Source organism: Neopsephotus bourkii, unplaced genomic scaffold, assembly GCF_033783945.1.
Source record: "Neopsephotus bourkii isolate Nb327-2 ecotype Australia unplaced genomic scaffold, CSIRO-AGI_Nbou_v1 NB_1292, whole genome shotgun sequence".
In the NCBI taxonomy this organism is placed as follows: Eukaryota; Metazoa; Chordata; class Aves; order Psittaciformes; family Psittacidae; genus Neopsephotus; species Neopsephotus bourkii.
In genome coordinates, this window is record NW_026901776.1 from 7,832,636 (window position 1) to 7,857,282 (window position 24,647).

General features: G+C 36.0%; 1 protein-coding gene across 8 annotated transcripts in view; it reads left to right on the plus strand.

Annotated features, from left to right (window-relative positions):
* The window catches only part of BIRC6 (baculoviral IAP repeat containing 6), a 172,331-nt gene that overhangs the window by 88,862 nt on the left and 58,822 nt on the right, over positions 1–24,647 (plus strand). For 4 of the 8 annotated variants that reach the window (XM_061365881.1, XM_061365889.1, XM_061365884.1 and 1 more), the window contains 11 exons: positions 928–1,184; positions 2,330–2,438; positions 2,951–3,172; positions 6,209–6,989; positions 7,908–8,051; positions 9,845–9,974; positions 13,347–13,478; positions 15,794–15,961; positions 17,969–18,142; positions 20,401–20,609; positions 22,728–23,028. In XM_061365881.1, coding sequence (XP_061221865.1) covers positions 928–1,184; positions 2,330–2,438; positions 2,951–3,172; positions 6,209–6,989; positions 7,908–8,051; positions 9,845–9,974; positions 13,347–13,478; positions 15,794–15,961; positions 17,969–18,142; positions 20,401–20,609; positions 22,728–23,028 — 2,627 coding nt within the window. The remainder of the gene's footprint in view (positions 1–927; positions 1,185–2,329; positions 2,439–2,950; positions 3,173–6,208; positions 6,990–7,907; positions 8,052–9,844; positions 9,975–13,346; positions 13,479–15,793; positions 15,962–17,968; positions 18,143–20,400; positions 20,610–22,727; positions 23,029–24,647) is intronic. The other 4 variants (XM_061365882.1, XM_061365886.1, XM_061365888.1 and 1 more) reach the window with 2 other exon arrangements.

Here is a 24,647-nt window from a genome sequence, read left to right on the forward strand (position 1 = left end):
GAAAATTTGCTCTTTCCTAAAAGGATAAATATTTAGGAATAAATCATTCCTAAAATAAACGGTAAACTTCATTTAAGATCCGTATGCAACTTTCCCTTGTTATGAACTATGGGAGATAAGATTAGCTGTGAAAACAAGTTAACCTGTTAATTTAGAACTTGTCAGTTAAATGTAGCCATTTGTTTCACATGCATCTTAGATTCTCATCTTGTTTATGATACCAGTTTAAACAGCATTATAGTATATTCTTACAAATAACGTGTAGTTAATGTGTTTCCAAATTGATTCCATTACAGTAGGTTTACTTTACAAAATTTATTATTAGAAGGAATGCTGAATGATATTGTTAAAGAATAAGAGAGACAGGGAAAATGCAGTGGCTAACATTTTTTTAATTTCTGCTCCTTTTTTGTGTGCTTTTTAAATCTGGTTCAGTAATGTTTACTTTATTGTAAATTATTGTTGATGTGTATGACCCTAAAAGTTTGTAATGTTAAGGAAGCTGTGCAGGTGTATAACTTTAATGCCAACCACTGTTGCAAGATCTTCACTTTAAATAGGAATAAATGCAATGGTGCCCAAATGAGGCAGTGTGGTCTTACATTTTGGCCATTTCCTTTTAATATGTGAATCAAGAAATCTTGAGAAACTGCAGTAATAAAACTTGCAGGCTCTTCATTGTTCCTACCTGAAATCAATCCTTTCTTACAACCTTAAACCATGATTACAACAGCAATTACTGATGTATGTTACATAGTGGTCTTAAATTCAGTCATTTTAATTTGTTTTTCTCAGATGATATCTGGTTATGTCACAGCAGTTTTCTGCAGTATTTCTCCTAGAATCTAATATAGGTAGTTATGTTATAGATGAAAAATAAAGAAATAAGAAAATTCTACATTAGCTCATGTTTGCTTTTCTTTTCAGTATTGGATGGTTAAGATTGTTACACCACTGCCTCACTCACATAAGTGATTTAGAAGGAATGATGGCTAGTGCTGCAGCACCCACAGCTAATCTGTTGCAGACATGCGCTGCTTTACTAATGTCACCTTACTGTGGTATGCATTCTCCAAACATTGAGGCTGTGCTTGTCAAAATTGGGCTTCAGTCCACCAGAATAGGCCTAAAATTGATTGACATTCTTCTAAGAAACTGCTCAGCCTCAGGGAGTGATCCTGCAGGTGAGTACATTATTTTTCTTTTCAATTGTTGCTAAAAACATTGCTTATATAAATGTACAAATACTTGCATGTTACTTTCTGAATTTGGGTTGCCAGAACTTGCCGTTGTGCATTGTCATGTTTGTAAGTATCAGTCATTCTATGTGGGAAGTTCTACAACAGTAAAACAGTGCAGCCAGGGTTGTTTTGATTTACTTAATGGAATAGGTACTTAGGTGAGTATTTTGAAGACATGAGAGGACATGCAATATGTTGCGTGTTTTACTGTAGATACTATGTCCAAATCTTCCAAAATAAAGAGCATCCAGGAGTACTGTTAAGGAAAACAAACACAGCAATATTTGGGCAGTAATTATCTAGAGGGCAGTATGTATTCTGAATAGCACTAAGCACTGATAATATTTACAGGTGGACGTACACCTGTGTCCCGCAGTGAAATTTTGCAGTAGCTCTTCTGTTAATGAACTGGGGCTTTTGTATTTATGACTCTACACCACTTTCCTTTCAAATGAAAGAAAACTGAATTCATGTTTTTTCCTGTTTTGAGGTTGCTGATACTAACAGAAAAAACTTTTCAAAATGGCTTCCATGACTTATTTTGCCAGGAGTTAATGCTTCAGTGTAGTCTGGTGCCTTTTGCTACAATGCAGTTAGCTTCATACAGGGCAGGAAGTGAACACAGTGAGAGGATTTAATAGGAAATAATCTGAGAAAATATTCAGCCTTAGTCCAGTGGGATGGAAATGGGAGTTAACTTCCATTTTGAAATAAATGTTTGCTTTTGTGAATCACAAGGTCTGACAGCTCTATGGAAATTAGTTACATCTTTTTGGAATATCCGTAGGAAAATCCTACTAGTTAAACGTTTTAAGTCCTGTATCTGCTGAATGTCGCAATGGTTTTTCCTTTCATAGTAAGTCTGAACATTACATTGAATACACAAAACACAGAGTTTCAATATAGTGGTGTATATGAGAATTGCATCCTTATGTTATTAGCACTACTTAATTCAATGTTAATGTTGTAATTCTATAATAATTTCACTAGTACTTTTAAAAATCTGCATATGTAAGTACTTCTGTTATTTCCCCTCCCATTTTTTTTGTTTGTTTGTTGTTTTGTTGGTTTTTTTTGAATGCTGCAAGATCTGAATAGCCCTTTACTGTTTGGAAGATTAAATGGTCTCTCTTCTGACTCCACAATAGACATTCTTTATCAGCTTGGAACAACTCAAGACCCTGGAACAAAAGATAGGTAATGTTGTTTGGATTGTCATCTGAAAGCGTATACAAAAATAATCTGTTAAATACTGGCTTGATAAGACTGCACAGACATTTTCAAATGTGATTGTTACAAGATAGCGTGAGTGTGCAGACATCCGAAGAAGCTTTCCCTCCTAGCTCTTTGCATACTTTTCAGAGAATACTGTCCCTCTTTTTTTTTTGCTCTTATTAATGTGATAAAACTTTCATGGCTCAACTGACTTTTCTCTCAGATATTCAGAACTCAGATACCTGCTATGTTTTCTTTCTCTGTAGAAAGAGAACTTACATTTGGATGTCCAAGATAAGTGCTTTTAATTAATTTTTTCTCTGTTAGTGATCTAGTGATCTAAGTCTCGAGAAAAGAGTTTGAGCTCATTCTTGAACTTTGCTTCAAAAGGAAAGATAACTGTGTAAATTGGATTGCAAAAAAAACAACAAGCTAATTTGTTTCTGAGAGTTTCTTTGACCCATTATAATGCACTACATCATATTGTCTTCCAGAATTCAAGCACTGCTGAAATGGGTCAGTGATTCTGCAAGAGTTGCAGCTATGAAAAAAAGTGGCCGGGTCAGCTACATCTGTCCAAATAGCTCAACAAAAGAGTATGGTCTTTTGATGCCATCTCCTTCCCATTTGCATTGTGTAGCAGCAATTTTGTGGCATAGTTATGAATTACTTGTTGAATATGATCTACCAGCGTTGCTGGACAGAGAGCTCTTCGAGTAAGTAAAGCAAAGTTTTGCATCACGTACTTTATGTAGTTAAATTATTTTGTTCAGTGAAATGATAGAACTTGAAGTGCACTCATTGTGAAACAGTAGTGATAGAGTGAATACTTAACAATACTTGAACAGGTTGTTTTGTAGTTCTAAACACAAAACTGCATTTGATATATTCCAGGTATAATTGTGTTTAAAATAAAAAAATCCAAAACAAAACCGCAAATCCATGCTTATACTGGACACGTTCCTGTGTAAACTTACCTAGTGTAACCTTATCTAGGTGTTCCTGCTCTGGCAGGGGGATTGGACTAGATGATCTTTTGAGGTCCCTTCCAATCTCTAGCATACTGTGATATGTGAAAGGTAAACTGTTACAAGTTTGGATTTTTTGGTGGGTGTTTTAATTTATAATTCAGGGCTGTTCTTTTTGAAATTGAGTGTAATATCTGTAACTAATAACAAAAAGCTAGAGAAGCGGGGTTGATTATTTTTTTTGGAGTTGCCACTCTTTTTTTCTGACCAGTCTGATTTGAAAGAAACAAAGCACAAACTCTTGAGTGAATCTTGAGCTATGAATTTTGTGGATGTTGCTGTATTCTAAGGAAAAGTTCATCCTAAACACCAAATGTATACTTTTAGTGACTCCAAATTGAAAATATGTGAGCAAACATTTCTGTTTTATGTTGCTTAACCATCTCTTCTGTTTTAAACAAAGCAACAGAAGAGAAGCCACATAGCTTTGTTTCATGTGTATTATAAAAAATGTAACTGGTAAATTCCCATATCTAGTGAAGCATCTTTCATTTGTACCATTAATACATTTCCAGTGAATGAAAGGAGCTTTGCTAGCATGTAATTCTTCTTGTCACCCTTAAGAAACACATATTCTAATACTACCTCACTGTCTCATTTAGGCACAGTCAAACATTCAAATAATGGGAAATGTACAAGTTACAGTTATTGGTATAAGCTTGTGAGGTTCTTACCTGTGTGCAACATGATGATCTTTAGATCTGTGACTACAAGCTAGACCTTTTCCAAAGGCACTTCAGTGATACTGGAATATAAATAATAGCTAATTCAGAACAAGCTTGTTCATTTTGGGAATCAGTTTAAGGATTTTCAGATTGCAGGTCAGTTAGTCCCTTCAGCAATGCATTTTAACAAAAATACTTTTTCCGGATACATGTGAGTTTTAACACTTGCAAAGGAAGAACTCTAACAAAAGTAGGCTTTTTAAAATGGATAGTCTGTTTACATTTATAGTAATATAAAAGTGGGTTTCACAGTTGAATTCCTGACTTTGAAGGAGAGTATGTTGTTTTCATCACAGGACAAAATGAAGGAATGCTAATAAAACTGTTGTACCTAGCTTGAGTGTACATGTTGCAGTACAGCCCTGTTCCTCTGCCTCCTGCCAAATAAAACTATAATTCATATCAGCCAGCATCTGGAGCAAATTATAAAATACATTTTTAATAAATACAGAATTGTTGTCAGACTTCTCTGGGTAAATAATTCTTCTGATAAAAATAACTTCTTGTGTGTATTTTTCATCCTCTTTGATGTTTTAGCTTTTGAAATGTTTTCATTATTTCTAGCTATAACTCCTAATTTCTCTTTCATGTGATATTTCCCTTCTTTCTTGCATATATTTTTCCATCATCCACATTTTCCATTTCAGTATTTCTGCTTTGGCTAAGGGATACTAATTTAGTCCTTAGTTAGTTTTTTTTAATATCTAGTTGGAAAATAATCTTATTTTTCATGGATCATGAACTTACCCAGAAAAATTTTGGTGGAAGGATTTTGTGAATATGTAGTTGGAGAAGAGTTTAAGTGTATCCTTATATGTGGACTTCAGGAAATTTTGGCTATTTTCCCAAAATGTCATGGGTCATTTGTTCACTGAGATGACTAATCTTTTATCTTGGAAAGGTTTTTGTGAGATTTTTTATCAGCCATTTATTAGAATTACGATAAAAAGTTAACTTTTGGTGAGCCTGCGTTCTGTTCTGGACTCCTACAGTCCCTCAGACTAAACACAGACTAATGCCTCCATTGAGGAGAGAGAAAAGAATTCATTGTCTTCAAGTAGGAATGTGATACATGATGATACATCCAAACTTACTTGAAAACCTAACAATGAAGTGGCACAAAGTGTACGTTCACCTCTGTATGTAAAGGTTAAGTTAATGTAACATATGTATGGTGTTAGGTGCTGTGAATGCAGGTCCGAAAACTTGCCTTTTTTTTTTTTTCTTAATACTCTACCTACTCTGACAATGTCTGTATGAAGAAATTACCATTTCACTACTGTCCAAATACCACTTCTGAAATTTAAGCTGAGTAATAGGAGCTAAGTTAGCTTTTGCATTCATATGCCTTGTGTTAGCATTCAAGCAGATAGTATTTGAATGGCGTTGAGTTCAAAGGTAAGGTGAGATTTTAGCATCTCTGATGTATCTCTGTTAACTTGCATCCTGAGTGCAAGTTGAGTAAGGATAGTGAAGGTAACTTCATTCTATCAACAGGGTTGTTGGCACTTGCATGTTTTTGAAACTTTCTCATAAAAAATAAAGCAAATTTTAAAAACCTTTTGGAAACATGTTAAAATACTTTCAGTTCTTACAGAATTAGGAGACCTTTTCTTAAATAAGTGTGTGTGCATGCATGTGTGTGAGCCTTGTAGCTGCAGTGTGGAGAGTTGAAAGCACAAAGAGATTGCAGTTGGCTCAAAATTACATAAATTATGTAATAACTGTCAAAAAACTGAAATCCTTTCATGCCAGAAAAGTTAGCTTATATCTATTTTAAATGGAGTATGATGAAAGAACTTGAAACACAGTTCAGGAATGCCTTTGGGTAATGAATGTCTTGATGATACTGTAATCCAGAAGAGGCTTCCAAGCTCAGCACAGTGTGTTTTACTACTTCTACAATAGTTAATCATAAATGTAGAAAGATCTTTTATGAACCAATGAAAGCAGAATGAGTGGGAAACTATGTATTGACATGATTTTCTGTCTTCTGCAGGTCACTGTTTAACTGGTCCATGTCTCTTCCCTGCAACATGGTTTTGAAGAAAGCTGTTGATAGTTTGCTTTGCTCAATGTGCCACATCCACCCAAATTATTTTTCCTTACTCATGGGATGGATGGGTATCACTCCTCCTCCAATGCAGTGTCAACACAGACTGTCCATGACTGATGACAGCAAAAAGCAGGACCTTAGTTCATCTTTAACAGATGACTCTAAAAATGCACAAGCCCCCCTTGCACTAACAGAGTCTCACCTGGCTACTCTTGCTGCCTCGTCTCAGTCTCCTGAAGCTATCAAGCAATTATTGGACTCGGGTTTGCCTTCCCTGCTTGTAAGAAGTCTTGCTAGTTTTTGCTTTAACCATACTTCTAGCTCTGACTGCACTGCACAATCAATGGATACTAGCCAGGACAGGCTCAGGAGGCATCATGTTCCACAGCACTTTAATAAAATGCCTATCACGGCAGATCTGGTTGCTCCTGTTCTCAGGTTTTTGACAGAAGTTGGCAACAGCCACATGATGAAGGATTGGTTGGGTGGCTCTGAAGTCAATCCATTGTGGACAGCACTTTTATTTCTGTTGTGCCATTCTGGTGCTACTTCTGGAGGACACAATGTGACAGCACAACAGACCAGTACAAGATCTAGCTTGCTTTCTTCGACAGTAACAGCAGGGTTGACCACTCAGCAGCGGACAGCAATTGAAAATGCAACAGTTGCTTTCTTCTTGCAGTGCATCTCTTGCCATCCTAATAACCAGAGACTTATGGCACAGGTAAGGGGTGAGGAGGTAAAAATGTTTTAGTTTCTTTATTAATAACTACAGCCAACTTTCAAAACTTGCTTTTTTAGGTTTAGCTTTTCGTCAGTGACAGCTTACAGAAACAGTTTTGTATTAAAATTGATAGCTTGTTGCTCTGACTTTGAAACATAAAAAAATGTTTTGACATGGCTGTCCAGTCCTATGTATGGATTTGTATTCCTCTTGGTTTAGAGGAATAAACTTTAGACCAGAATCCAAAATACTGTATTGAATTGGATAAATCTAAACCCTTCTGAAATAGAATTTGAAAATCAGGGTTCATACACATCTTTTATGTTAGCAACTTAGAGAGATTTCCTGCTAAATTTGCTTCTGCAGCCATATACCCTGAGCAGTCTGTGACCAGTGAAATAGAGGCTACTGCAGAATAAGGCTTTGTATTTGGAATTCTAGTGCAAATTCAGCTATTTTCCTTACATTCGTTAACCTTGCAAACTTGGTGTTGAAAAATCCATTTTAAATTATAGATTTTTTCATCTAAGAATGATGATCCTGTGGAAACAGGTAGACCAGTAAAAAATGAATACAGTTCTCTATGGTAGCAATACTGCATTATGCAGTGGAAAATTTTTGCTTCAGGCATTTGAAAGCTATTTTTCTAAGTATTTAATCTTCTTGGTTTTATCTTTATGAATAGTCTGTGTACTTACAATTACTTTGCTGTAGTCACTGTTTTGAACTTTTTTATAAAAAAAAACAAAACAGCTTGCTGCTGGTGTTTTTGTCAGTGGTGCTCATTTTTGTTCTGTTTGAATAATGACTGGAAGGTAGATCAGATCTTATGTACTGCCTATTATGGCTGTGTAGATCTATATTTTAGAGACCTAAATATAGAAATATTTTCATTCTGATGTCATTTTGCATTCCCAGGTTCTCTGCGAATTGTTTCAGTCCTCTCCTCAGCGTGGGAACCTCCCAACCTCTGGAAACATTTCAGGATTTATTAGGAGGCTTTTTTTGCAGCTCATGCTAGAGGATGAAAAAGTGACTTTGTTTCTTCAGTCCCCGTGTCCAGTAAGAATTTTTGATATCCATATGGTGAACATGGATTAAATGTAGCCTTAAAAAATAATTAGTTAAATAAAAAGGGGTATATTCACCTTTGAAATGTCAGATGGCAGCTTTTCCTACTGTACATATTGTAGAATTTTGAAAAGAAATGGGTTGGCGAACCCATTGCTGAGTTGCAACTCAGCATTTTTCATGAAAGAAAATTTAAAACACTGTTGTAAGACAAAGCCATCTTGTTGAAAATACACTGCTTTGGAAAGAACTGACAACTGAAATTTATCTTATGGAAGACTTTTTAATAGTATCCTTATGCATTAGCAGCAAATATAGATACAAGTTTTAGTCCTTACAGCAGTTCTTTATTATCAGATTCATTAAGGAACAGTCGTAGTTTTAATGCTTCAAAATTGGCAGAGATCCTTCAGCATTAGCCAAACACTACAAATAAATTTTTGAGTGATAAATACTTGAATTAACTTATAAGACAGATGAATGCTTTTATACTTCCACATGCTTCACTAGAAAACTGAATTATAATTAATGTCTGAAGTGCTCTGCTGCTCTCTCAATTGAATGCTGTGAATAAAGAAATAAAGGAAAACCAGAAGTTATTAAAATATCTGCTACTCACAAAGAATAGTTTTTTTCTGCTTTGGTTTCTGCTGTTCTTACTATATCTTAGAAGTAAAGTACTACATGAGATATATGACAGGGGAACTGGATCAGATAGTATAAAATGGAAAAGGAGAAGCAAATACGGATCTAGCACAAACTGAGATTAATTGTTAACATGGCCATTGGTAATGTGAAGGTAACATCTGTCTTCTACTAATTTAACAGATTTTTACAGAATGTTACTAGATATGTAAAAGGAGAAAAAATATATTGAAAAGAAGTTGTCAGATAAGAACAGTCTTCTGTTCTTACTGAGATGATTCTTCCTCTAGCATCCAAAGAGAAACCTTAAAAAATAATGTGGATGTGCAGCATATAATTTTAGTTTATCTAGCAACATAACCTTTCAAAGATTGGTTCCCCATTTTTATCTCACAAGTTCTTACCAAAACTGTACCTTGGAAGCTAAATTGTGATTGCCATCAAGTATTAATTTTTTTTTATAATACTGCATAACAGTAGATTGGTCTTGTATGTATGTGTTAGTAAAGGTGTCTCCTGATGCTGTGAGGAAGGAGATAAGTGTAATAACTGTAAAAAGTACTGCAAGTAAAGAATGATGCAAAAGGCAAACTGAGCTCAAGCTAAAACATGTTAAGATAAAATATTTGAAATGTTTTAACTAGCAGTGACTTAGGTTTCCGTCATAATAGCAAAAAGTAGATATTAGGTCTAGAATAAACTTCATCCTCAACTCAGAGCAATAGAGAAATGATGGCTTTCTCTACTGCAAGTATATTGTGATTTTCCTAATTTAATTTCAGAATTAAGTTTTAATTTCATAAGTAACTGCAAGTCTCAGACTCAGTTTTTCTCTCATTTACAGCTATGTCAAGTAATTGTTCTGTTTTTTTAACAAATATGATACCGTATTTGATATGGTGCTGATCTTAAAAATACTCTAGGCTTTTGAATTTTGGGGTTAAAAAAAAAATTTGTCTGAATTTAATGCATTTTAACTGTGTACTTTCAAAGTTGAAGGATGTGTCAGTTTTCATTTTTAGCATGCTAAGATCTAGCTTTATTTTGATGAGTTTATAAGAACATTATGTTTTATCTTATTTCTGAATGTCAGTCATGATAAAAGTTGATTTTCTTTTTAAATTTTATTTTTTTTTTAGCTGTACAAAGGTAGAATTAATGCTACCAGTCATGTCATTCAACATCCAATGTACGGAGCTGGACACAAATTTCGTACCCTTCACTTGCCTGTCTCAACAACTCTAGCAGAGGTTCTTGATCGTGTGTCAGGCAAGTTTGCAATAGTTCATATTTTACTTTTTTAAAATACAGTTTCAAAGAAGAAACCTCAGACCCCAAAAAACTGCATAAACTAGATATGTCTGACATAAATATTTGCTGTATTCATTGCTAAATGGCAAATATGAAACAGTGGGTTAAGTTTTAGGCTTTTCAGTGTGCCTTACATGTTGCGTCTAAAATGTGCTTTCACAGGTTAAATACTGTTCTATAGTATAGAACTGTTTCTTTCTTGTTTATAGTATAGAACTATTTGTTTCTATAAAACTGGGGTGGTGAAGGTGGGATTTTTATTTCATTCATTTTTTGGTTGATTGGTGGTTTTTTGGTTGGTTCATTTGGGATTTTTTCTTAGGGTTGGTTTGTTTGGTTTTGGTTTTGTTGTTTTTTGGGGTATTTTTTTTAGTATTAATGTGTTCTCAAATCTGTCATAGGATAGTTGGAAGACCATACAAATGATACTGCAGCTATCAGTAATATCAGTCTTTAAAATGCTCTGTCTTTCATCCACTCACTTAAATGTTCCCGGGTTCTGTCAGTTAAATATCCTGGAACTTAAAAGTTTATCTCAAGACAGAGATAAAATCATGTTGTTATGGAAAGGACATTAATGAAGGCTCCATCTAATTTCTGTGGATATATATTTGCCTGTTACATAAGCATTTGGGTTTGCTTACTAAGTGGAGATTGAAAACCATAATTTGAGATTAATTTTGCAGTTATATACAATGAGAGGATAATGTTAAGGCATGAATTTTGTTTGTTTAAAGTTCAGTACTCTCAGTTGTACTACTTAAATATACACGGAGAGATGAATCCCTCTCTAAGGAGTTCTTTTGACCACACCTCTGTTGACACCTGAATGGTGGATGCCTTAATCTTAAAATGAATCCCACCTTCAACTTTAGCATCTATTTAACACTCTAGAAAATAGAACTGCCATATTGCAGATGCGCACAGAAGTGTGCGGGCTTAGAAGCACACACATCTGACTGGGTATGTGTGTACTTATGTCTGCAGATACGTTGGTATGTGTAATTGTTTTGGAAACTTTCCATTTCTGAAGCAGATTTTCATGGAGTTCAGAGGGGCTAGTACTTTTTTTTGTTGTTTTTTACGTCTACTTAAAATCTTTATGTTGAAATTTGCTTGGGATTGTAATTAAAAAGTAATGAATGAAAAACAGCAAAAAATGCTTGAAGCTTATTTACCAGGGAATAGTTCACTGTTTCTGATAAAATTTTATATTCACTTACTGTGTTCACTTACTGTGCAGACACAGTCATGTGGAATGTGACTGAGGTCTTCAGATCTTTGTGCAGTTTATGGTCAGAGTTACTGTAATGGGTGGGATAGTCACTGTGTATGAGGTAGGGGTCAGTTGCTGAGCAGTGACATAAACTGTACTGAATAGCTGCCTTGGTGTATTGCAGTCAGCTTGATAGCCAGTGCTAATAGGGACTGGGCTGGGGAATGTGATGGTGTGATATACTGTAGTGCTTGTAATTGAAACTGATCACAAATGCTGACTTCGTAGGGCACCATAAATTTGGGGTTTGCTACCGAATCATTACTCCTCAGTTTAACTCTCATTTTAAGTTGGAATAATTAATTCTGGAAAAGTTCACTTTCTCTCATGTTTCCATCCTTCATCTAAAGTGATTTCTCTGACTGTTATTAAAAGCTTTGGGATACTTTTATATCATTCCATGAAGTCCATGGTTAGGACATAGTAAAGCAGACTTCAATATATGAGGAGTAAAATGTGTGTTTGGGGTGAGAGGCAAAAAGAAGGGATGGAGTGTGGAAGAGGGGAGGAAAAGAAGCAAAGACTGCCACTGCAACAGATAGATGGTCGTGAAGGTCTTGTGTCAGAGTCTGGCCCTTGGGTTAACTTCTTTTTTGTTAACTAAGCTGTTAGTGTCTCAAATTGCTTGTCTTGCTTGCTGCAAAAATAAATCACAGTAAGTATGTTCATGTCATACTCTTTCTCCCAGTCTTTTAAAAACAAAGTGTGTGGGAGGAAGAGATTCTAAAATCATTGTAAAATCTGCTACTCGCATTCCTTCACGATGGAAAGAAAATGTGCACTATCACTGTAGATAGGATTGCCTAGGACGAATACCAGTTGTTTTGGATTTCATTCAACTTAGTGTTAATTTACTGGTCTTGGATGGTCAGAAAAATGGAACAACAAATCTGAGTATCACCTGAATAGTAGAAAAACCATTGCTTAAGCTTCCTTAATAATTTTATTAATGACCTTTAAATTCTCCAGCACTAAATGGGCATTCACACCAAGGTAGAGAAGTTAAATAATAATGGTAGTAGTTGTAATAATAAGAATTTTTTATAGCAGCAGTTTCACAGTTTCATACTCTGTATGTTCTTTCAGTCTGCACTATGTCTGACACACATATAACCAATGTCTTCAGGCACAAATAATAATGTATTTCCAAGCTGTCAAACCATATCTCTCTCAGCACCTCAGTCACTGGTGATACACAGTTAAAGTTGAGCTGGATGGTACTTCTAGGTCTTGAGTTTGTGGTTATAGCCTAAGGCTGCTGTGGCTGTATGGAAACAAGTCACTACTCAGAAGCAATTAGATCTGGCTATTCTGGTGCCAGAGTTGTACCTTACAAGGTGTGAAATGATCCATTGTCACCGCCTGCTGATATTTGTGATCTGCACTAATTGACTGAACCAAACCAGTTGAACTGCAGTAGTGTAATGTTCACTTAAGCAAGCAGCGCAAGTTTTAGATATGTAATGTAATGTACACCTTCCAGCTTCAAAGGAACAGTCACACTTGCCAGTTGTGAAATAGGGTCAGTATATAACACTAAACACCCAGACCTAGATACAGCAGTTGATTTTAACAAGTCTACAGGTGTCCTTGAAAAAAGTTTTGCGTTTTTGGTTTTTATTGTTGTGTTGTTGGGGTTTTTTTGGTGTGGTGTTTTGGGTTGGGTTTTTTGGGCATTTGGGTGGGTTTGGTTTGTTGGGGTTTTTTTTTCTTTTTGTTTTGGGCTTTCTGTTGTTTGTTTGTTTGTTTGTTTTTTGCTTAATCTTATTTTTCTTTGATTGAAGTAGTGTTTTAGCATGAATACACTTGGCTTATCAGGTGGTGGTTTTAGACTGCTACAGTTTTAAATTGTCAGAGGAGAGATTTTGGGGGGGAGAGGACCAGAATTATCATAACACCTTACGTCATGGATTTTTATCGGACTATTACTGCCAGGAGTGGAACTCTGAGCCACAGAAGTAGTTGAGAATAGCCTTGTTAAACAGCCTAGAAATTAATAAAATCAACTTTGTGTCTTGAAATGCCATTCTTGCCCTTTTTTTAACCCTGTATAGATACCCCCAGTATTACAGCTAAGCTAATTAATGAACAGAAGGAAGATAAAGAAAAAAAGAACTATGAAGAGAAAGAAAAAGTTAAAGCAGAAAATGGATTTCAGGACAATTATAGTGTTGTCGTTGCTTCTGGTATGTCTTTTTTTTTCTACCATCTAAAAACATCTTTCTGATGTTAAAAGGGGGTGTGTTTGTGTGGCGAATATGTACGAACAATGGTTTTATTACTAATGATTGTTAGAAATATTGTAGTGCCCAGTTAATCTAACCGGCTGTTAGGCAGCAAAGGTTGGTTCCTGGTAGAACCTGCCTCTAGCAGATTATGTACTTTGATACATTTCTACTGGAATGTATCAGTGATTATGTTGTGGATGCTGTTACTAGTGCATTTTACAGGATATTGTACACACACACGTGGAGCTCAGATTATGTGGCAGCATATTAATATTTGTATACTGTTACTGTGGTATGAGTGTTGCTGTCTTTACCTTTTAGCAGTGGCTGGTACATCAGAGTTCAGTGACTCCCACAATATGCTTTGGAAATAAAAAGATCCATATACTTTACATAACAACTGGTGGTACTCTGCTAAAAACTGTCAGGTGGAGATGTAAGTGTAACACTGTTAATTCCACTTGGAAACCACAAATACAGGATTTTCTTCCAAGCATTCACCTTTTGAAAGCTAATGTGAAGATCCTCCTGAAATCAGTAATGTAAACACTTTTCCTCTAAAACTGTTCTGGAGGTTATGGATTGAACATAGTAATTTTGCAGTGGTACAAGATTACAGTTCAGATGATGTCTGTAGAAATCATTAGTCCTTCAGTTGGAAGTTCTGGTTTGTGTTGAGAGATTAATGAACTTCAAACTACTCTTTTCCTATCTAGTTTTCTGCCTTCATTGAGGTATCTCAATTTCATTTACACTTCATGAAGCATGAAGAAGAGATGCTGATTTCCTTTGACTTCTGACACCAATATTTCTTAAGCTTTTTATTTAAGGTTTTTAGATATAACTCTGAACTCAAGTGTTGAACAGGGCAGCAGTTTCATGGATGTTGTTATACATTTAAAGCAACACAGCTGATGTTAATAGCAGCATATTTATCTGGAAAGATACTTGCAGTAGGTGCCACTTAAACAGGGTAAACAGGTTTTGGTAATATTTAAAATGTTAACGGGTCCAAGTGAAGGTTTAAAACATAAATAAAGAATCTACAAATTAAAATAATAATATGCCAAGCTTGAAGATAGGGCATAATGTAGTCAGCAGTGATGTCTTATCCCAGTTGCATCTCTGCTCCTACTGCCTGATAATAGATAGCCCATTTCCTGTTTAGAATGAGGCAGACTTAAGTATTTTCTTCCTTTTGTTTGCATTTTTTCCAGTTAAGTAAAATAGTTTAAATATAAGCTTACTTTGTTTGCATTTGGGTTTACCACTTGTTTGTGAAATCTTTTTTTCTTTTGTCTTTATCTTTTCATATATTCTGGTGATTTGTTGGGGTTTTTTAATGTCCTCAGAGCCTTAAATCCAGTATTTAACTTGCTCCCTATTGGTAAAGTTAATAGAGGGCAGAGATAGTATTTGGAGCCTGATCTTCCTGAGAAAAGCTAGTTCAGTATACTGAGATTATTGGAGAGTATGTTTTCTATTAGAGCTGCTCCTACTGACCAGCTGAAACCAGAGTGTATTATAGCATTTCAGGTGTGGATGTTGTTGGTCTTGCAGCTGCTCTTGGCTAATAAGGCAATAGTTTTATGTGTCTGGATCTTAACCTGCTGGTCTGTCACTTATACAGAAGGGTACATGATGGCTGTATATTTTTGCTGTACTTTAAGTCAATTTAACCTGTCCCAAAATATGGCAGCCTTGCTATATATGCTTAGTAAGCTTTTACATACCTAGTTTTGCCTTTTAATTATCATGTAGTGCTTACTTTAAATGTTTTGACCAAGGCAGCTTTGAAAGTATGTTTAAATATGCCTTTCATCGTGTGGTACCGTCACTACTGCAGCTCAAGTCACATTTGTAGACCAGAGAAGTGGTTGCTGTCTGTAGTCTGTTCTGAAACATCTGTCAATTTAGAATTTTTTTGCCTTTTTTACTTTTAGTTGAAAAAGCAACCTAAAAATGTTTAACTGTGGACCCATTGCTGGACAGCTCTTTAAGTTTAAGAGCAGAATCAGAATAGCTTTTGCTTTCTTTATGGGTGATATGATCCAGTATAGTTATGGTTTGGGGCTCAGGGGTGGCATGCAGCCTTGCAACTGTAAAAATACCAGGATTACATCCAAATATGTATTATACATGAATGCTATTCTGATAGTGCTGAAAAATTAATCTTTTTTGCTATCATTGAAGCTGTGGAGTGCATTGCATCTTGGCTGACTGAACTTAACTAAATACTAGAATGGATTAGATTTTTTTTTCTTCTGTACTAGGTTTGAAATCTCAGTCAAAAAGAGCTGTTTCATCCACCCCTCCACGTCCACCATCAAGGCGAGGAAGAGTGATGGCAGATAAAGTAGGTACCTCTTCCTCAGGAGGAGAATCTTCCAGCAAGACTATTAGTGTTCCAGTCTTTCATCTATACCATAAACTTCTACCAGGTGACTTTAATAACTAATTTTAAACTTCAGTCTTATGGTCTTTTTCAGTGACTGGTATGTCATCAGAAAGTAAATGTAATCCTAATGAACATCTTTGTCTTTTTATTGAGCATCTTGGAACTGTAGAGCCGTTCTGGGTTGGTAACAGCTTTCAATGAGAAGTGGAGCATTTTAACATCATAGTGGCTGGACAAAAGTAACAATTGTGTTGATGTTCTTTGGAGTTCCTTGTTCATAAACAAAATCTCAAAATTATTTCCAGCTTCACTCAGAAATAAAAGGGGGACGGGTTCATAAGGTGACTCACATTTTCTTTCACCTTGCAAGCAGAGCTGGCCTGCTATTTGTGCACTGTTACTTCATGTTCTGAGTGGGCAGCCAACTTGCATTCCCCTCTGGAAGGTTGATTTGCCAGTTGAGGAATATTCTTGAATTCCATAATACTTGTGTTTTTAAAAACAGCGTGTCTTAAGCAGTTAGTCGTGGTCTACGTATAGCAGATACATTTTATCAGGTATCGGGACAAAGTTGGTGGTAATGTTGTAGTTGGAGCATAGAGAGGGAGATCCTATGGGTCCTTTCCAACTTGAGATACTCTATGATTATGATTCTGTGATCTCCTATAGAGAGAGATTGGTTGTGACACTGGAATTCTCAACCTTAGATTAAGGATAATGGGACAGGAACATGGGTGAAACACTTGAGTACTATGCAGAAGACCAGCTTATCTGGTTTATAGTATAGAAATAAGGACCAAGCTGATGGAATTAAGTGGTAAACTTCTCATCAAACTCATTTTCACCTAATAAAAATAAATTTGCAGCTTACTACAGAATTATTTCAGGCTAACCTCTGGCAATTATTAGAGGGATCATATACTTGGATTCAACTATCTACAACTGATAAAGCTAATGCTGCTATTTTGAGAGGAGATCAAAACTCAGTGTGCGTTTTCAGTATCTTGCTGGCAAAGGCTGACTGTCCACTAACGGAAATGTGGACCATTCTGTGTGATTAGGTTGATCACACGTCTTGTGCCAGTTGTTACATAAAGGGAAGCTGTGGAAAGCAGAATCGGTGATTAGAGAAAATGTAGAAAACTTAGTTGCACATTGGCAAGACATTTTTAGTTTTAATTTCTTCAGACACCATCTTCCACTGAAGAAACAGGTTGCTACTAAAGACCTTCCTGGAACTTGTGTTACTTGATAAAGTACAGTCAAGATGAAGTGGGCATGCTAAGTGTATTATAAAATCCAACTCTAGAATATTTCACCTCAGGTGTTACCAGAAGTTATTCACTACTTGTTACCAGGAAAAATTATTCTGCCTTGAGAGTAATTTGTAATTTCAGGGAAGAACATATGCCTTGGAAACAGCAGAATGGCCAAAAATCTTGGTTTGTCTAACCAGTTTGGGCTGTATTGCATGTGCCTATCAAGTCTGCACTGCTGCTCCGAATATTATTCCTGGCAGTGCCATTCGTTTTTTTTCTCGCTGAGTTGTGTCCCAACACAAGAGTAGTGAGCTGTGTTTGGGATTAATAGGACTGAAAAAAGAATTGCAGGGGTTTTTTTGTCCCGTCCCGTCCGTCCCCCCTTCCCCCCTTTTTTTTTCCATTTCAGCCAGTTTACCTTGTGGTCATGTACCTTTATGTCACCACAATACAAGGATAATGCAGGGGTGGGGTTTAATATGAGGGGACAGGCAGTACCCGCCTAAAATGTACATGAAATTATAACCATTCGTTAGATATGCCAAGTGCTTAGGCTCTCAGCACAAAGCTGCCTTAGGGAATGTTGGCATGGTTCTTTAATGGTTGGTTCCAAGGTGATGGGGCCCCTTTTCCCAAGAGAACAAATGGTAAAATTAAGGCCTTGGTTTGGAGCCAGGTAATATTTAGTCCACTTGGCATCTGTGGTACAAGTAATGAGCAGCACCTGGACATGTATGTTAAAATAACCCAATCATCATTTTCCTCTCTGACTTGATGCCACTGTTGCTTAGGCCAACCGTTACCAGCTGAAATGACACTCGCCCAGCTTCTGACTCTGCTTTATGACCGTAAACTCCCTCAAGGATACCGTTCAATAGATTTGACAGTTAAGCTTGGCTCCAAAGTCATCTCAGATCCAAGCTTATCAAAAACAGACTCATTTAAACGTCTTCATACAGAAAAAGGTGAGTGTTCTTACTTTTTTGGCATATTCCTTTTAAAATGCTTTTCTGTGGGACAAAAATGGTTTTGATTTTCTTGTTAAGAAGCATCAATTTTCTGTGTCTTCCTGGATGATGCTCCTGAGCCATTCTCTGTAAGACAAGTGTAAAGCTTAACGATAAAGAGCAAATTAATTGCCCATCTTTAGATTGTATCTGTAAGATGCACCAATATGGTTGTTCTGGTTTCACTTTTCTTTCTTCATTGTAGTGTTATATATATATGATACAATTATATTATTATATAGATACCATATACTTTATTTCTTAACAAGTATACTGGTTTTCTGTAGCAAGTGTATATGCTGATAACTAGGGCAGATAAGTAATGCAGGAGCTGGTTGAAACCATCCAATTTCTAGGAGCCTGTGGATTTTTCTGTTGTGGCATCTTGAGTACTTAAATGCTTCTTTGAAAATGGGAATTTTTCTCAAGCCCATCTAAGCAGGTCTTGTAACTAGCTTTTAAAAACATTATTTTTTAACAGTTTCTAATATGGTCTGTTTCTTGCTGGTGGTTTTTTGTAATTGCTTGTTATTACTAATAATGCTGCAGAAGGGGGAGGGACGAGCTATATCCCAGGAATTTGGTTTGAAATATTTTGATAGCGCTCCTTCCGGGAAGGACTTAGAGAAATGGATCATTGAGATTAAGCTAAGATGATCTGCTGATCACAGGATAGAATTATGATTTAATCATTGATCTGTTTTAAGACGGGAGCTTCTTTTTATTTTTTCGTTCTTTGGAACGCTTACAGCCTTTTACACTGTAAAACAGAGGGGGGAGTCTTCCTTTAAAATCTTTATTTAAAAATTTTCCTCATCACAGAAAATCTAACCTTTCTTGTGATCTGACCTATTCATGTCATCACAAGCAATCAAAAATTGTAAGTCATGTTCAGCTTAGCATGGTGGAATCCTCCACTTCTCTTATAGAGGGTGGTGATCTCTTACTGAGATCATCATGTTTGCAGACATCCTCACCCACTATTTGTGATGATACAGAAAACTTTCACAAGTGGTTTCTGTCTGTATCCTTACGAACAGTAGATGTAAAAGATCTCTGTAAAAGTTTAATGTTTGGGCTCTTTCTTGGAAGGATGATCCTGCTTTGGAAGTCTCTGTCCTCTTCTATTTCTCATAGCCTGTCTGGTTGAACTAGTGTGAATTGATGTACATACTCCTACACATCCCTGATTTGAGCTTATTGTATCTGATACTTTGATCATATTTCTCCATAGCAGTGTGCTTCCCCTGCAGCATATCCATGATATGCTTGTAATCTGGTGCTTCTTGCACATTAGAAAGTTGAGAATTAGGATGATAAGGACTTGCTGTTTCCTATTCCCTTTCAAATTAGGGAAAGATAAAATATCTGTGGTTAAAACTTGGGGAACAAAAAAAAAAAAAGGTTGTTTTGGTAGTTGTGTATCAGACTGATCACAGTTAAAAGATAGTGAGACCACTTAACCTATGCTGCTTTTTGATGTGGCTATGTTGTGAAGGTTTTGAGGACCACTGCCTTGTAGTATTTAACAACATAACTGCAATGCAGATTTTTTTAGATTAAGTATATTGCTTATTGACTGAAGTTTTCCTGCAGTAATGAGCAAAGAGGGTTGATTTTTGGCAAAATTAACTGTGGTAGGGTGCTGTATGTACAACATGTGCATTGCTATACAAAACAATCTTTTTGTCTCTTGTACAAGATATTAGAGTGCTTAGTCAGAAACTGGGAGGATGGAGGCACGTAGAAAGTTAAAAATAGAAATCTTAATCTTTTTTATGAGGAAGAGTAGCATTAAATTTCACAGCTTTGGCAGACAGGCATTTGGACGCCTCACAGAGAGGAGATGTGAGAATGATAGGTGTGGTGAGTGATGGGTGATACAACTTTATGGATGCCAAGTTAAATGATGGGAGGGAGAAATTAAATAAAAAAATCCTACTTCAGCACTTTTGAGGAAAAAGTGAGAAAGGGTCTTCCCTTTCTTAAGCCATGAACTTACCAAAGAGTAGCAAACCTATTTTCATCTCTAAGATGAAAGGCAGTTAAAAAACATCTTGAAGGTATAGATCAAGTTTTAATAAAACTTAAGAATGTAATCGTTAACATGTAGCTTTATACAAATAATACTGAGTTATGATCTGCCATCACTGGGAAAAAGTACCATGAATATTGAGGATGTTGTCTTAATTTCTCTTTCCTCTGTGTTTTTGTAGAGCATGTGGATTTACTGGGACCTTGCCCTGAAGATGAAGCCATCAGTCCTGGGGATGAGTGTATGGATGCAGTTCTAGACGAATCGCTTCTTGAAACCTGTCCCATTCAGTCTCCACTGCAAGTTTTTGCAGGAATGGGTGGATTGGCCCTTATTGCAGAGAGACTCCCTATGCTTTATCCTGATGTAATTCAGCAAGTGAGTGAAAAAGTCAGTGTAAAAAAAACATGCTAAAAGTGTGTGTGTGTGTGTGTGTGTTGAAGGATAGTATTTTCCTCATATTTCTTTATGGTTCACTTTGACATCTCAGTTACTGCTTCAAAATAGGCAATTGCTATTTTAACATAGCCCAGTCCAGCTAAATGTTATAGTCTGCTTGAGTAGCCATGTCCTTGTGGAATAAGTGTGTGAATTCGCTGTTGCTGATTGCCTCACTTCTGTTGATAACCTCACTTAACCATTAAACCATTTTTTTAATCGTTAAATGAAATTTAGTTCTCAAAGCAGATTATATTATTTAAATTTACTATTGTAATTAATAAACAACTGTATAATCTTAATTATATTTATATTTGTAAATAGTAATTATAAGATAAGAACTTGTGTTTGTATACTTATGATGGAGTTTCTCTGGAGGCTCTGCTAAGCGTTTCAAAAGTGTCAGTAGTGTCATTAGTGTGAAACTATTCCTTTCGCCACTGTTCTGGTACACAAACTATTAAAAAGGGAAAAATAACCTGTGAATTATTCAGATTCTGTTTGGCTTTATTTTTGTAATTTTGCCTGATACTCCTAACAGGAGAGACCATCAATATCTATTCCCTTTGAAATTAAATTAATTATTAATTGATTCATGAACAGAGTGCTGTTCAGTATCCCTGACTGCAAAACTATGGCAGGAATAGGAACCCTTTAGTGAGATCAGATAACTTATATTAATTCTTTGTAAATAGTTCTGCAGATATGTTTTAGAGGTCTGGTAGCACTGCAGTTCAGTAATTAAAAGTTAAGGAAATGTGTTCACATAAACAATTACTGTATTTTGAAATCCAAGACTGATGAAGTGTGTTATGTATTGAGGAAGTCTTTTTGAAGGGATTCTGCAATGGACAAAAGGCAGGTTATGACCAGGTGAAATTTCATCCCTTCCTTCCTTTTACTATAGTCCTGAGAAGTTACTTTCTTTTCACCATTATTCAGCTTGATGTAAGTTTGGATTGAAATAGTGAATAAGAATTCTGTGATCCATAAAACCAAATTAAGTGCAGTAATACCAAATTGAAGATTCAGAGTGAACACTGATGAATTCTCCAGACCTTTCATTCATTAATTTTACTTTTTTATTTCTCTAAGTCACTGATAGTTCTTATTCCCTTAATGTGTAGGTGATTGGAATAAATGCAACTAAACATGGCTTTGACTTTTAATTAGGAATTTGGTATTCTGAATAAATTCTGCAAGGGCTTTTCAGATTAATCTTTTCTGGTGCAGTCTGGTGATAAATACTAAAATTTTAAATATGATTGCATCAGTTCATCTGAATAGCATAAATGCCTGTAACTTCTGTGATGTTTAGTTGTGAGAGAGACCAGGCTGTCATACCTTCATTTTAACCTAATGTATGTATGGCTTTTTCCTGGGGAATTTTACAAGTGTTACCCCTTAAACTCTGATTCCCATCATACTGCCTGGCTGCATAGTCCTTTATGTCTGATAGTTCTCTAGTCTCATAGTCCTCCTGCATATTTCATAAAACAGAATGGCAGACTGTTGTGTTAGGAGATTAATAGTAATAAAGCTTGCCAAATCAATCTAAAGCCCACGGGGAGCGCAAGATGCTACAAGACTGCCAATATCCAAATTTCTTCTTAGTTTTTTAAAGGTATTATGATTATTTGTTCTCCTTTTTGCAGCACATAATTAAAAATCAGATATCTGAATTCACACTCAATGTTTAATGTTAAAAATAAAAGGTCCATTCCTTATTTAAGTCTGATATATAAACTAATGTTTGTATTCTTTATTTCAGTGTAGTTTGTATCATATGCCTCTAGATTTTAAACAGCATGTTTTAACTGACAGTTTTGGGTTGGCAAAACAGAGTTGCTTGCTTATGTAGGCAGGACTTTCTAGAGCTACATTAAAAACACAACAGATGCCCTTTTTAGTTGTCTCTCCTGGTCCCTGTATCTGTAAATGGTAGTGTATTTCATGTGACTTTTTTAATAGAGTCCTATGCATGTCCTTTAGATCCTAACTTTAATAACATTTTTGCCTGTTTGATTGAATGAATGACTACAAAATTGTTTTGCTGTTTTTGTGGTTAAGGTGAGCACTCCGGTGGTTACATCAACCACACAGGAAAAGCAGAAGGACAGTGATCAGTTTGAATGGGTCACCATCGAACAATCAGGGGAATTGGTATATGAAGCACCAGAAACAATTGCTGCAGAACCTCCACCGATCAAGTCAACAGTTCAGACTATGTCTCCCATACCTGCACATTCTTTGGCTGCCTTTGGTTTATTTCTTCGTCTCCCGGGCTATGCTGAGGTGCTGCTAAAAGAACGGAAACATGCTCAGTGTCTGTTGAGATTGGTGTTGGGAGTTACAGATGATGGTGAAGGAAGTATGTGCTGCAATTATTATGTTTCTTTGTAGACCACAGCTAGATCATTTTACTTAAATTTATTTACACTTTAATGCTTTTAGCAGGAAGTTAGAATTGATTTATGCAGACCTGTGTTTCTGTAGCATCTTTGATAGCCTTTTGTCTCTAAATATTAATCTGTCTGGCAGAGTTCTTGTCACAGTCATCAGTGTTCAAGTGTTCTCATCTTGATGTCAGAGTAACTGTAAAATAACTGCTGATAAAAGTTAGATTGACACTGTCAAGATGACAGTGCATTCAAACAGAGCAACACGAGTAGCTGGATACACTCAAATAACTGAGCAAACATCATATAATTCTGCAACCAAATGCAGAATAATATGGATAGGAGCATAGCTCCAGTAAAATGAACTGTTGAATAACACTGTTTAAGAAAATAAGAGAAAGATCTGAAGGTCATACTAATCAAGTTAGCTAAGCAGGAGCTCTGCCTTAATGGTGTGAGTTGAGAGGGAGAAATGGGGTATCCTTCAATGAATGAACAGATTGAGTCAAGAGACAATTTGTAGTCAGTGTTTGCAACCCAACCTGTCATTCTACATATAATTCTAATATTTGTATTTGTTAGCATTATGAAAAAATGGAAGAGTGTATGTGAAAGATGTTTTAGTACTTTTAGGACATTGCCTTTCATTATGACTTTGAAAAGAATGCTGTTCTTTCCATGCTGCAATCAACTGAAGATAGTCTATTCAGCAGCCTATAGAGTGGTGGATAACATGTAGCTCATAAGACCAGCTGGGAAACTAAGTCTTGTTTGCTCTCCCTTATTTCTACCCTATCAAGCTATAGGACAGTAGACAAGAATAAACTGGATAAAGTAGTTACTACCTGAAAGACTCTGTGGAGTCCCATTTTTATATCCTTGGGTGGTTCCAGTCCCATGTTATTGAAAATAATTATTTTTTTAATAGTAAAAAGACCAGCTCAAACCCTTAAAATCAAGGTCTGTCCTTTTTTTGTGTGTGCATCCACTATTGCTATTGGAATACAGTTCCAGAACCTCATTTTCCTGATAAGTAGGGGCTGCTTTCATTTTCAGCATACATTTATTCATATCCAGTTTTTGCCCATTTATCATTGTGCCAGCATTGTTCTTCATCATATATAGCTCTTCTTTCTCCAATGCATTTGCTGGGGGGACCTGTCTTCCCTCCTTGCCTTTGTTTTTGCTGGACTAAACAATCAGTTTGTCCATTCCCTAAGCCAAACCTCTGAATTCAACTTGATGAAATGTGGGATCAGTTTTACCCAGTAGCCCACATTCATTCTCTGTATATATTCTACTTGTCTGTTGAAAATGCATTTTTTCATACACCTGGAGCCTGTTTACTTGTTCACATAATACGAACAGCTAAACTTATATATCCGTTTTGCTACACTTGCAGTTTTGCAGGTATATCAGGTGGGCTTCTTTACCAGAGGTGCTCAGTTTTCTTTATGAAGATCCCAGAGGACTTTTTGTTTCCTTTGTCTTACTGTCTTTACAGAGTGTCAGATAGATACGAATTAACTCGTGTATGGGTGTGTGTAGTTATATATATGTATACTTACCTAGTATATACATACAAATGTAG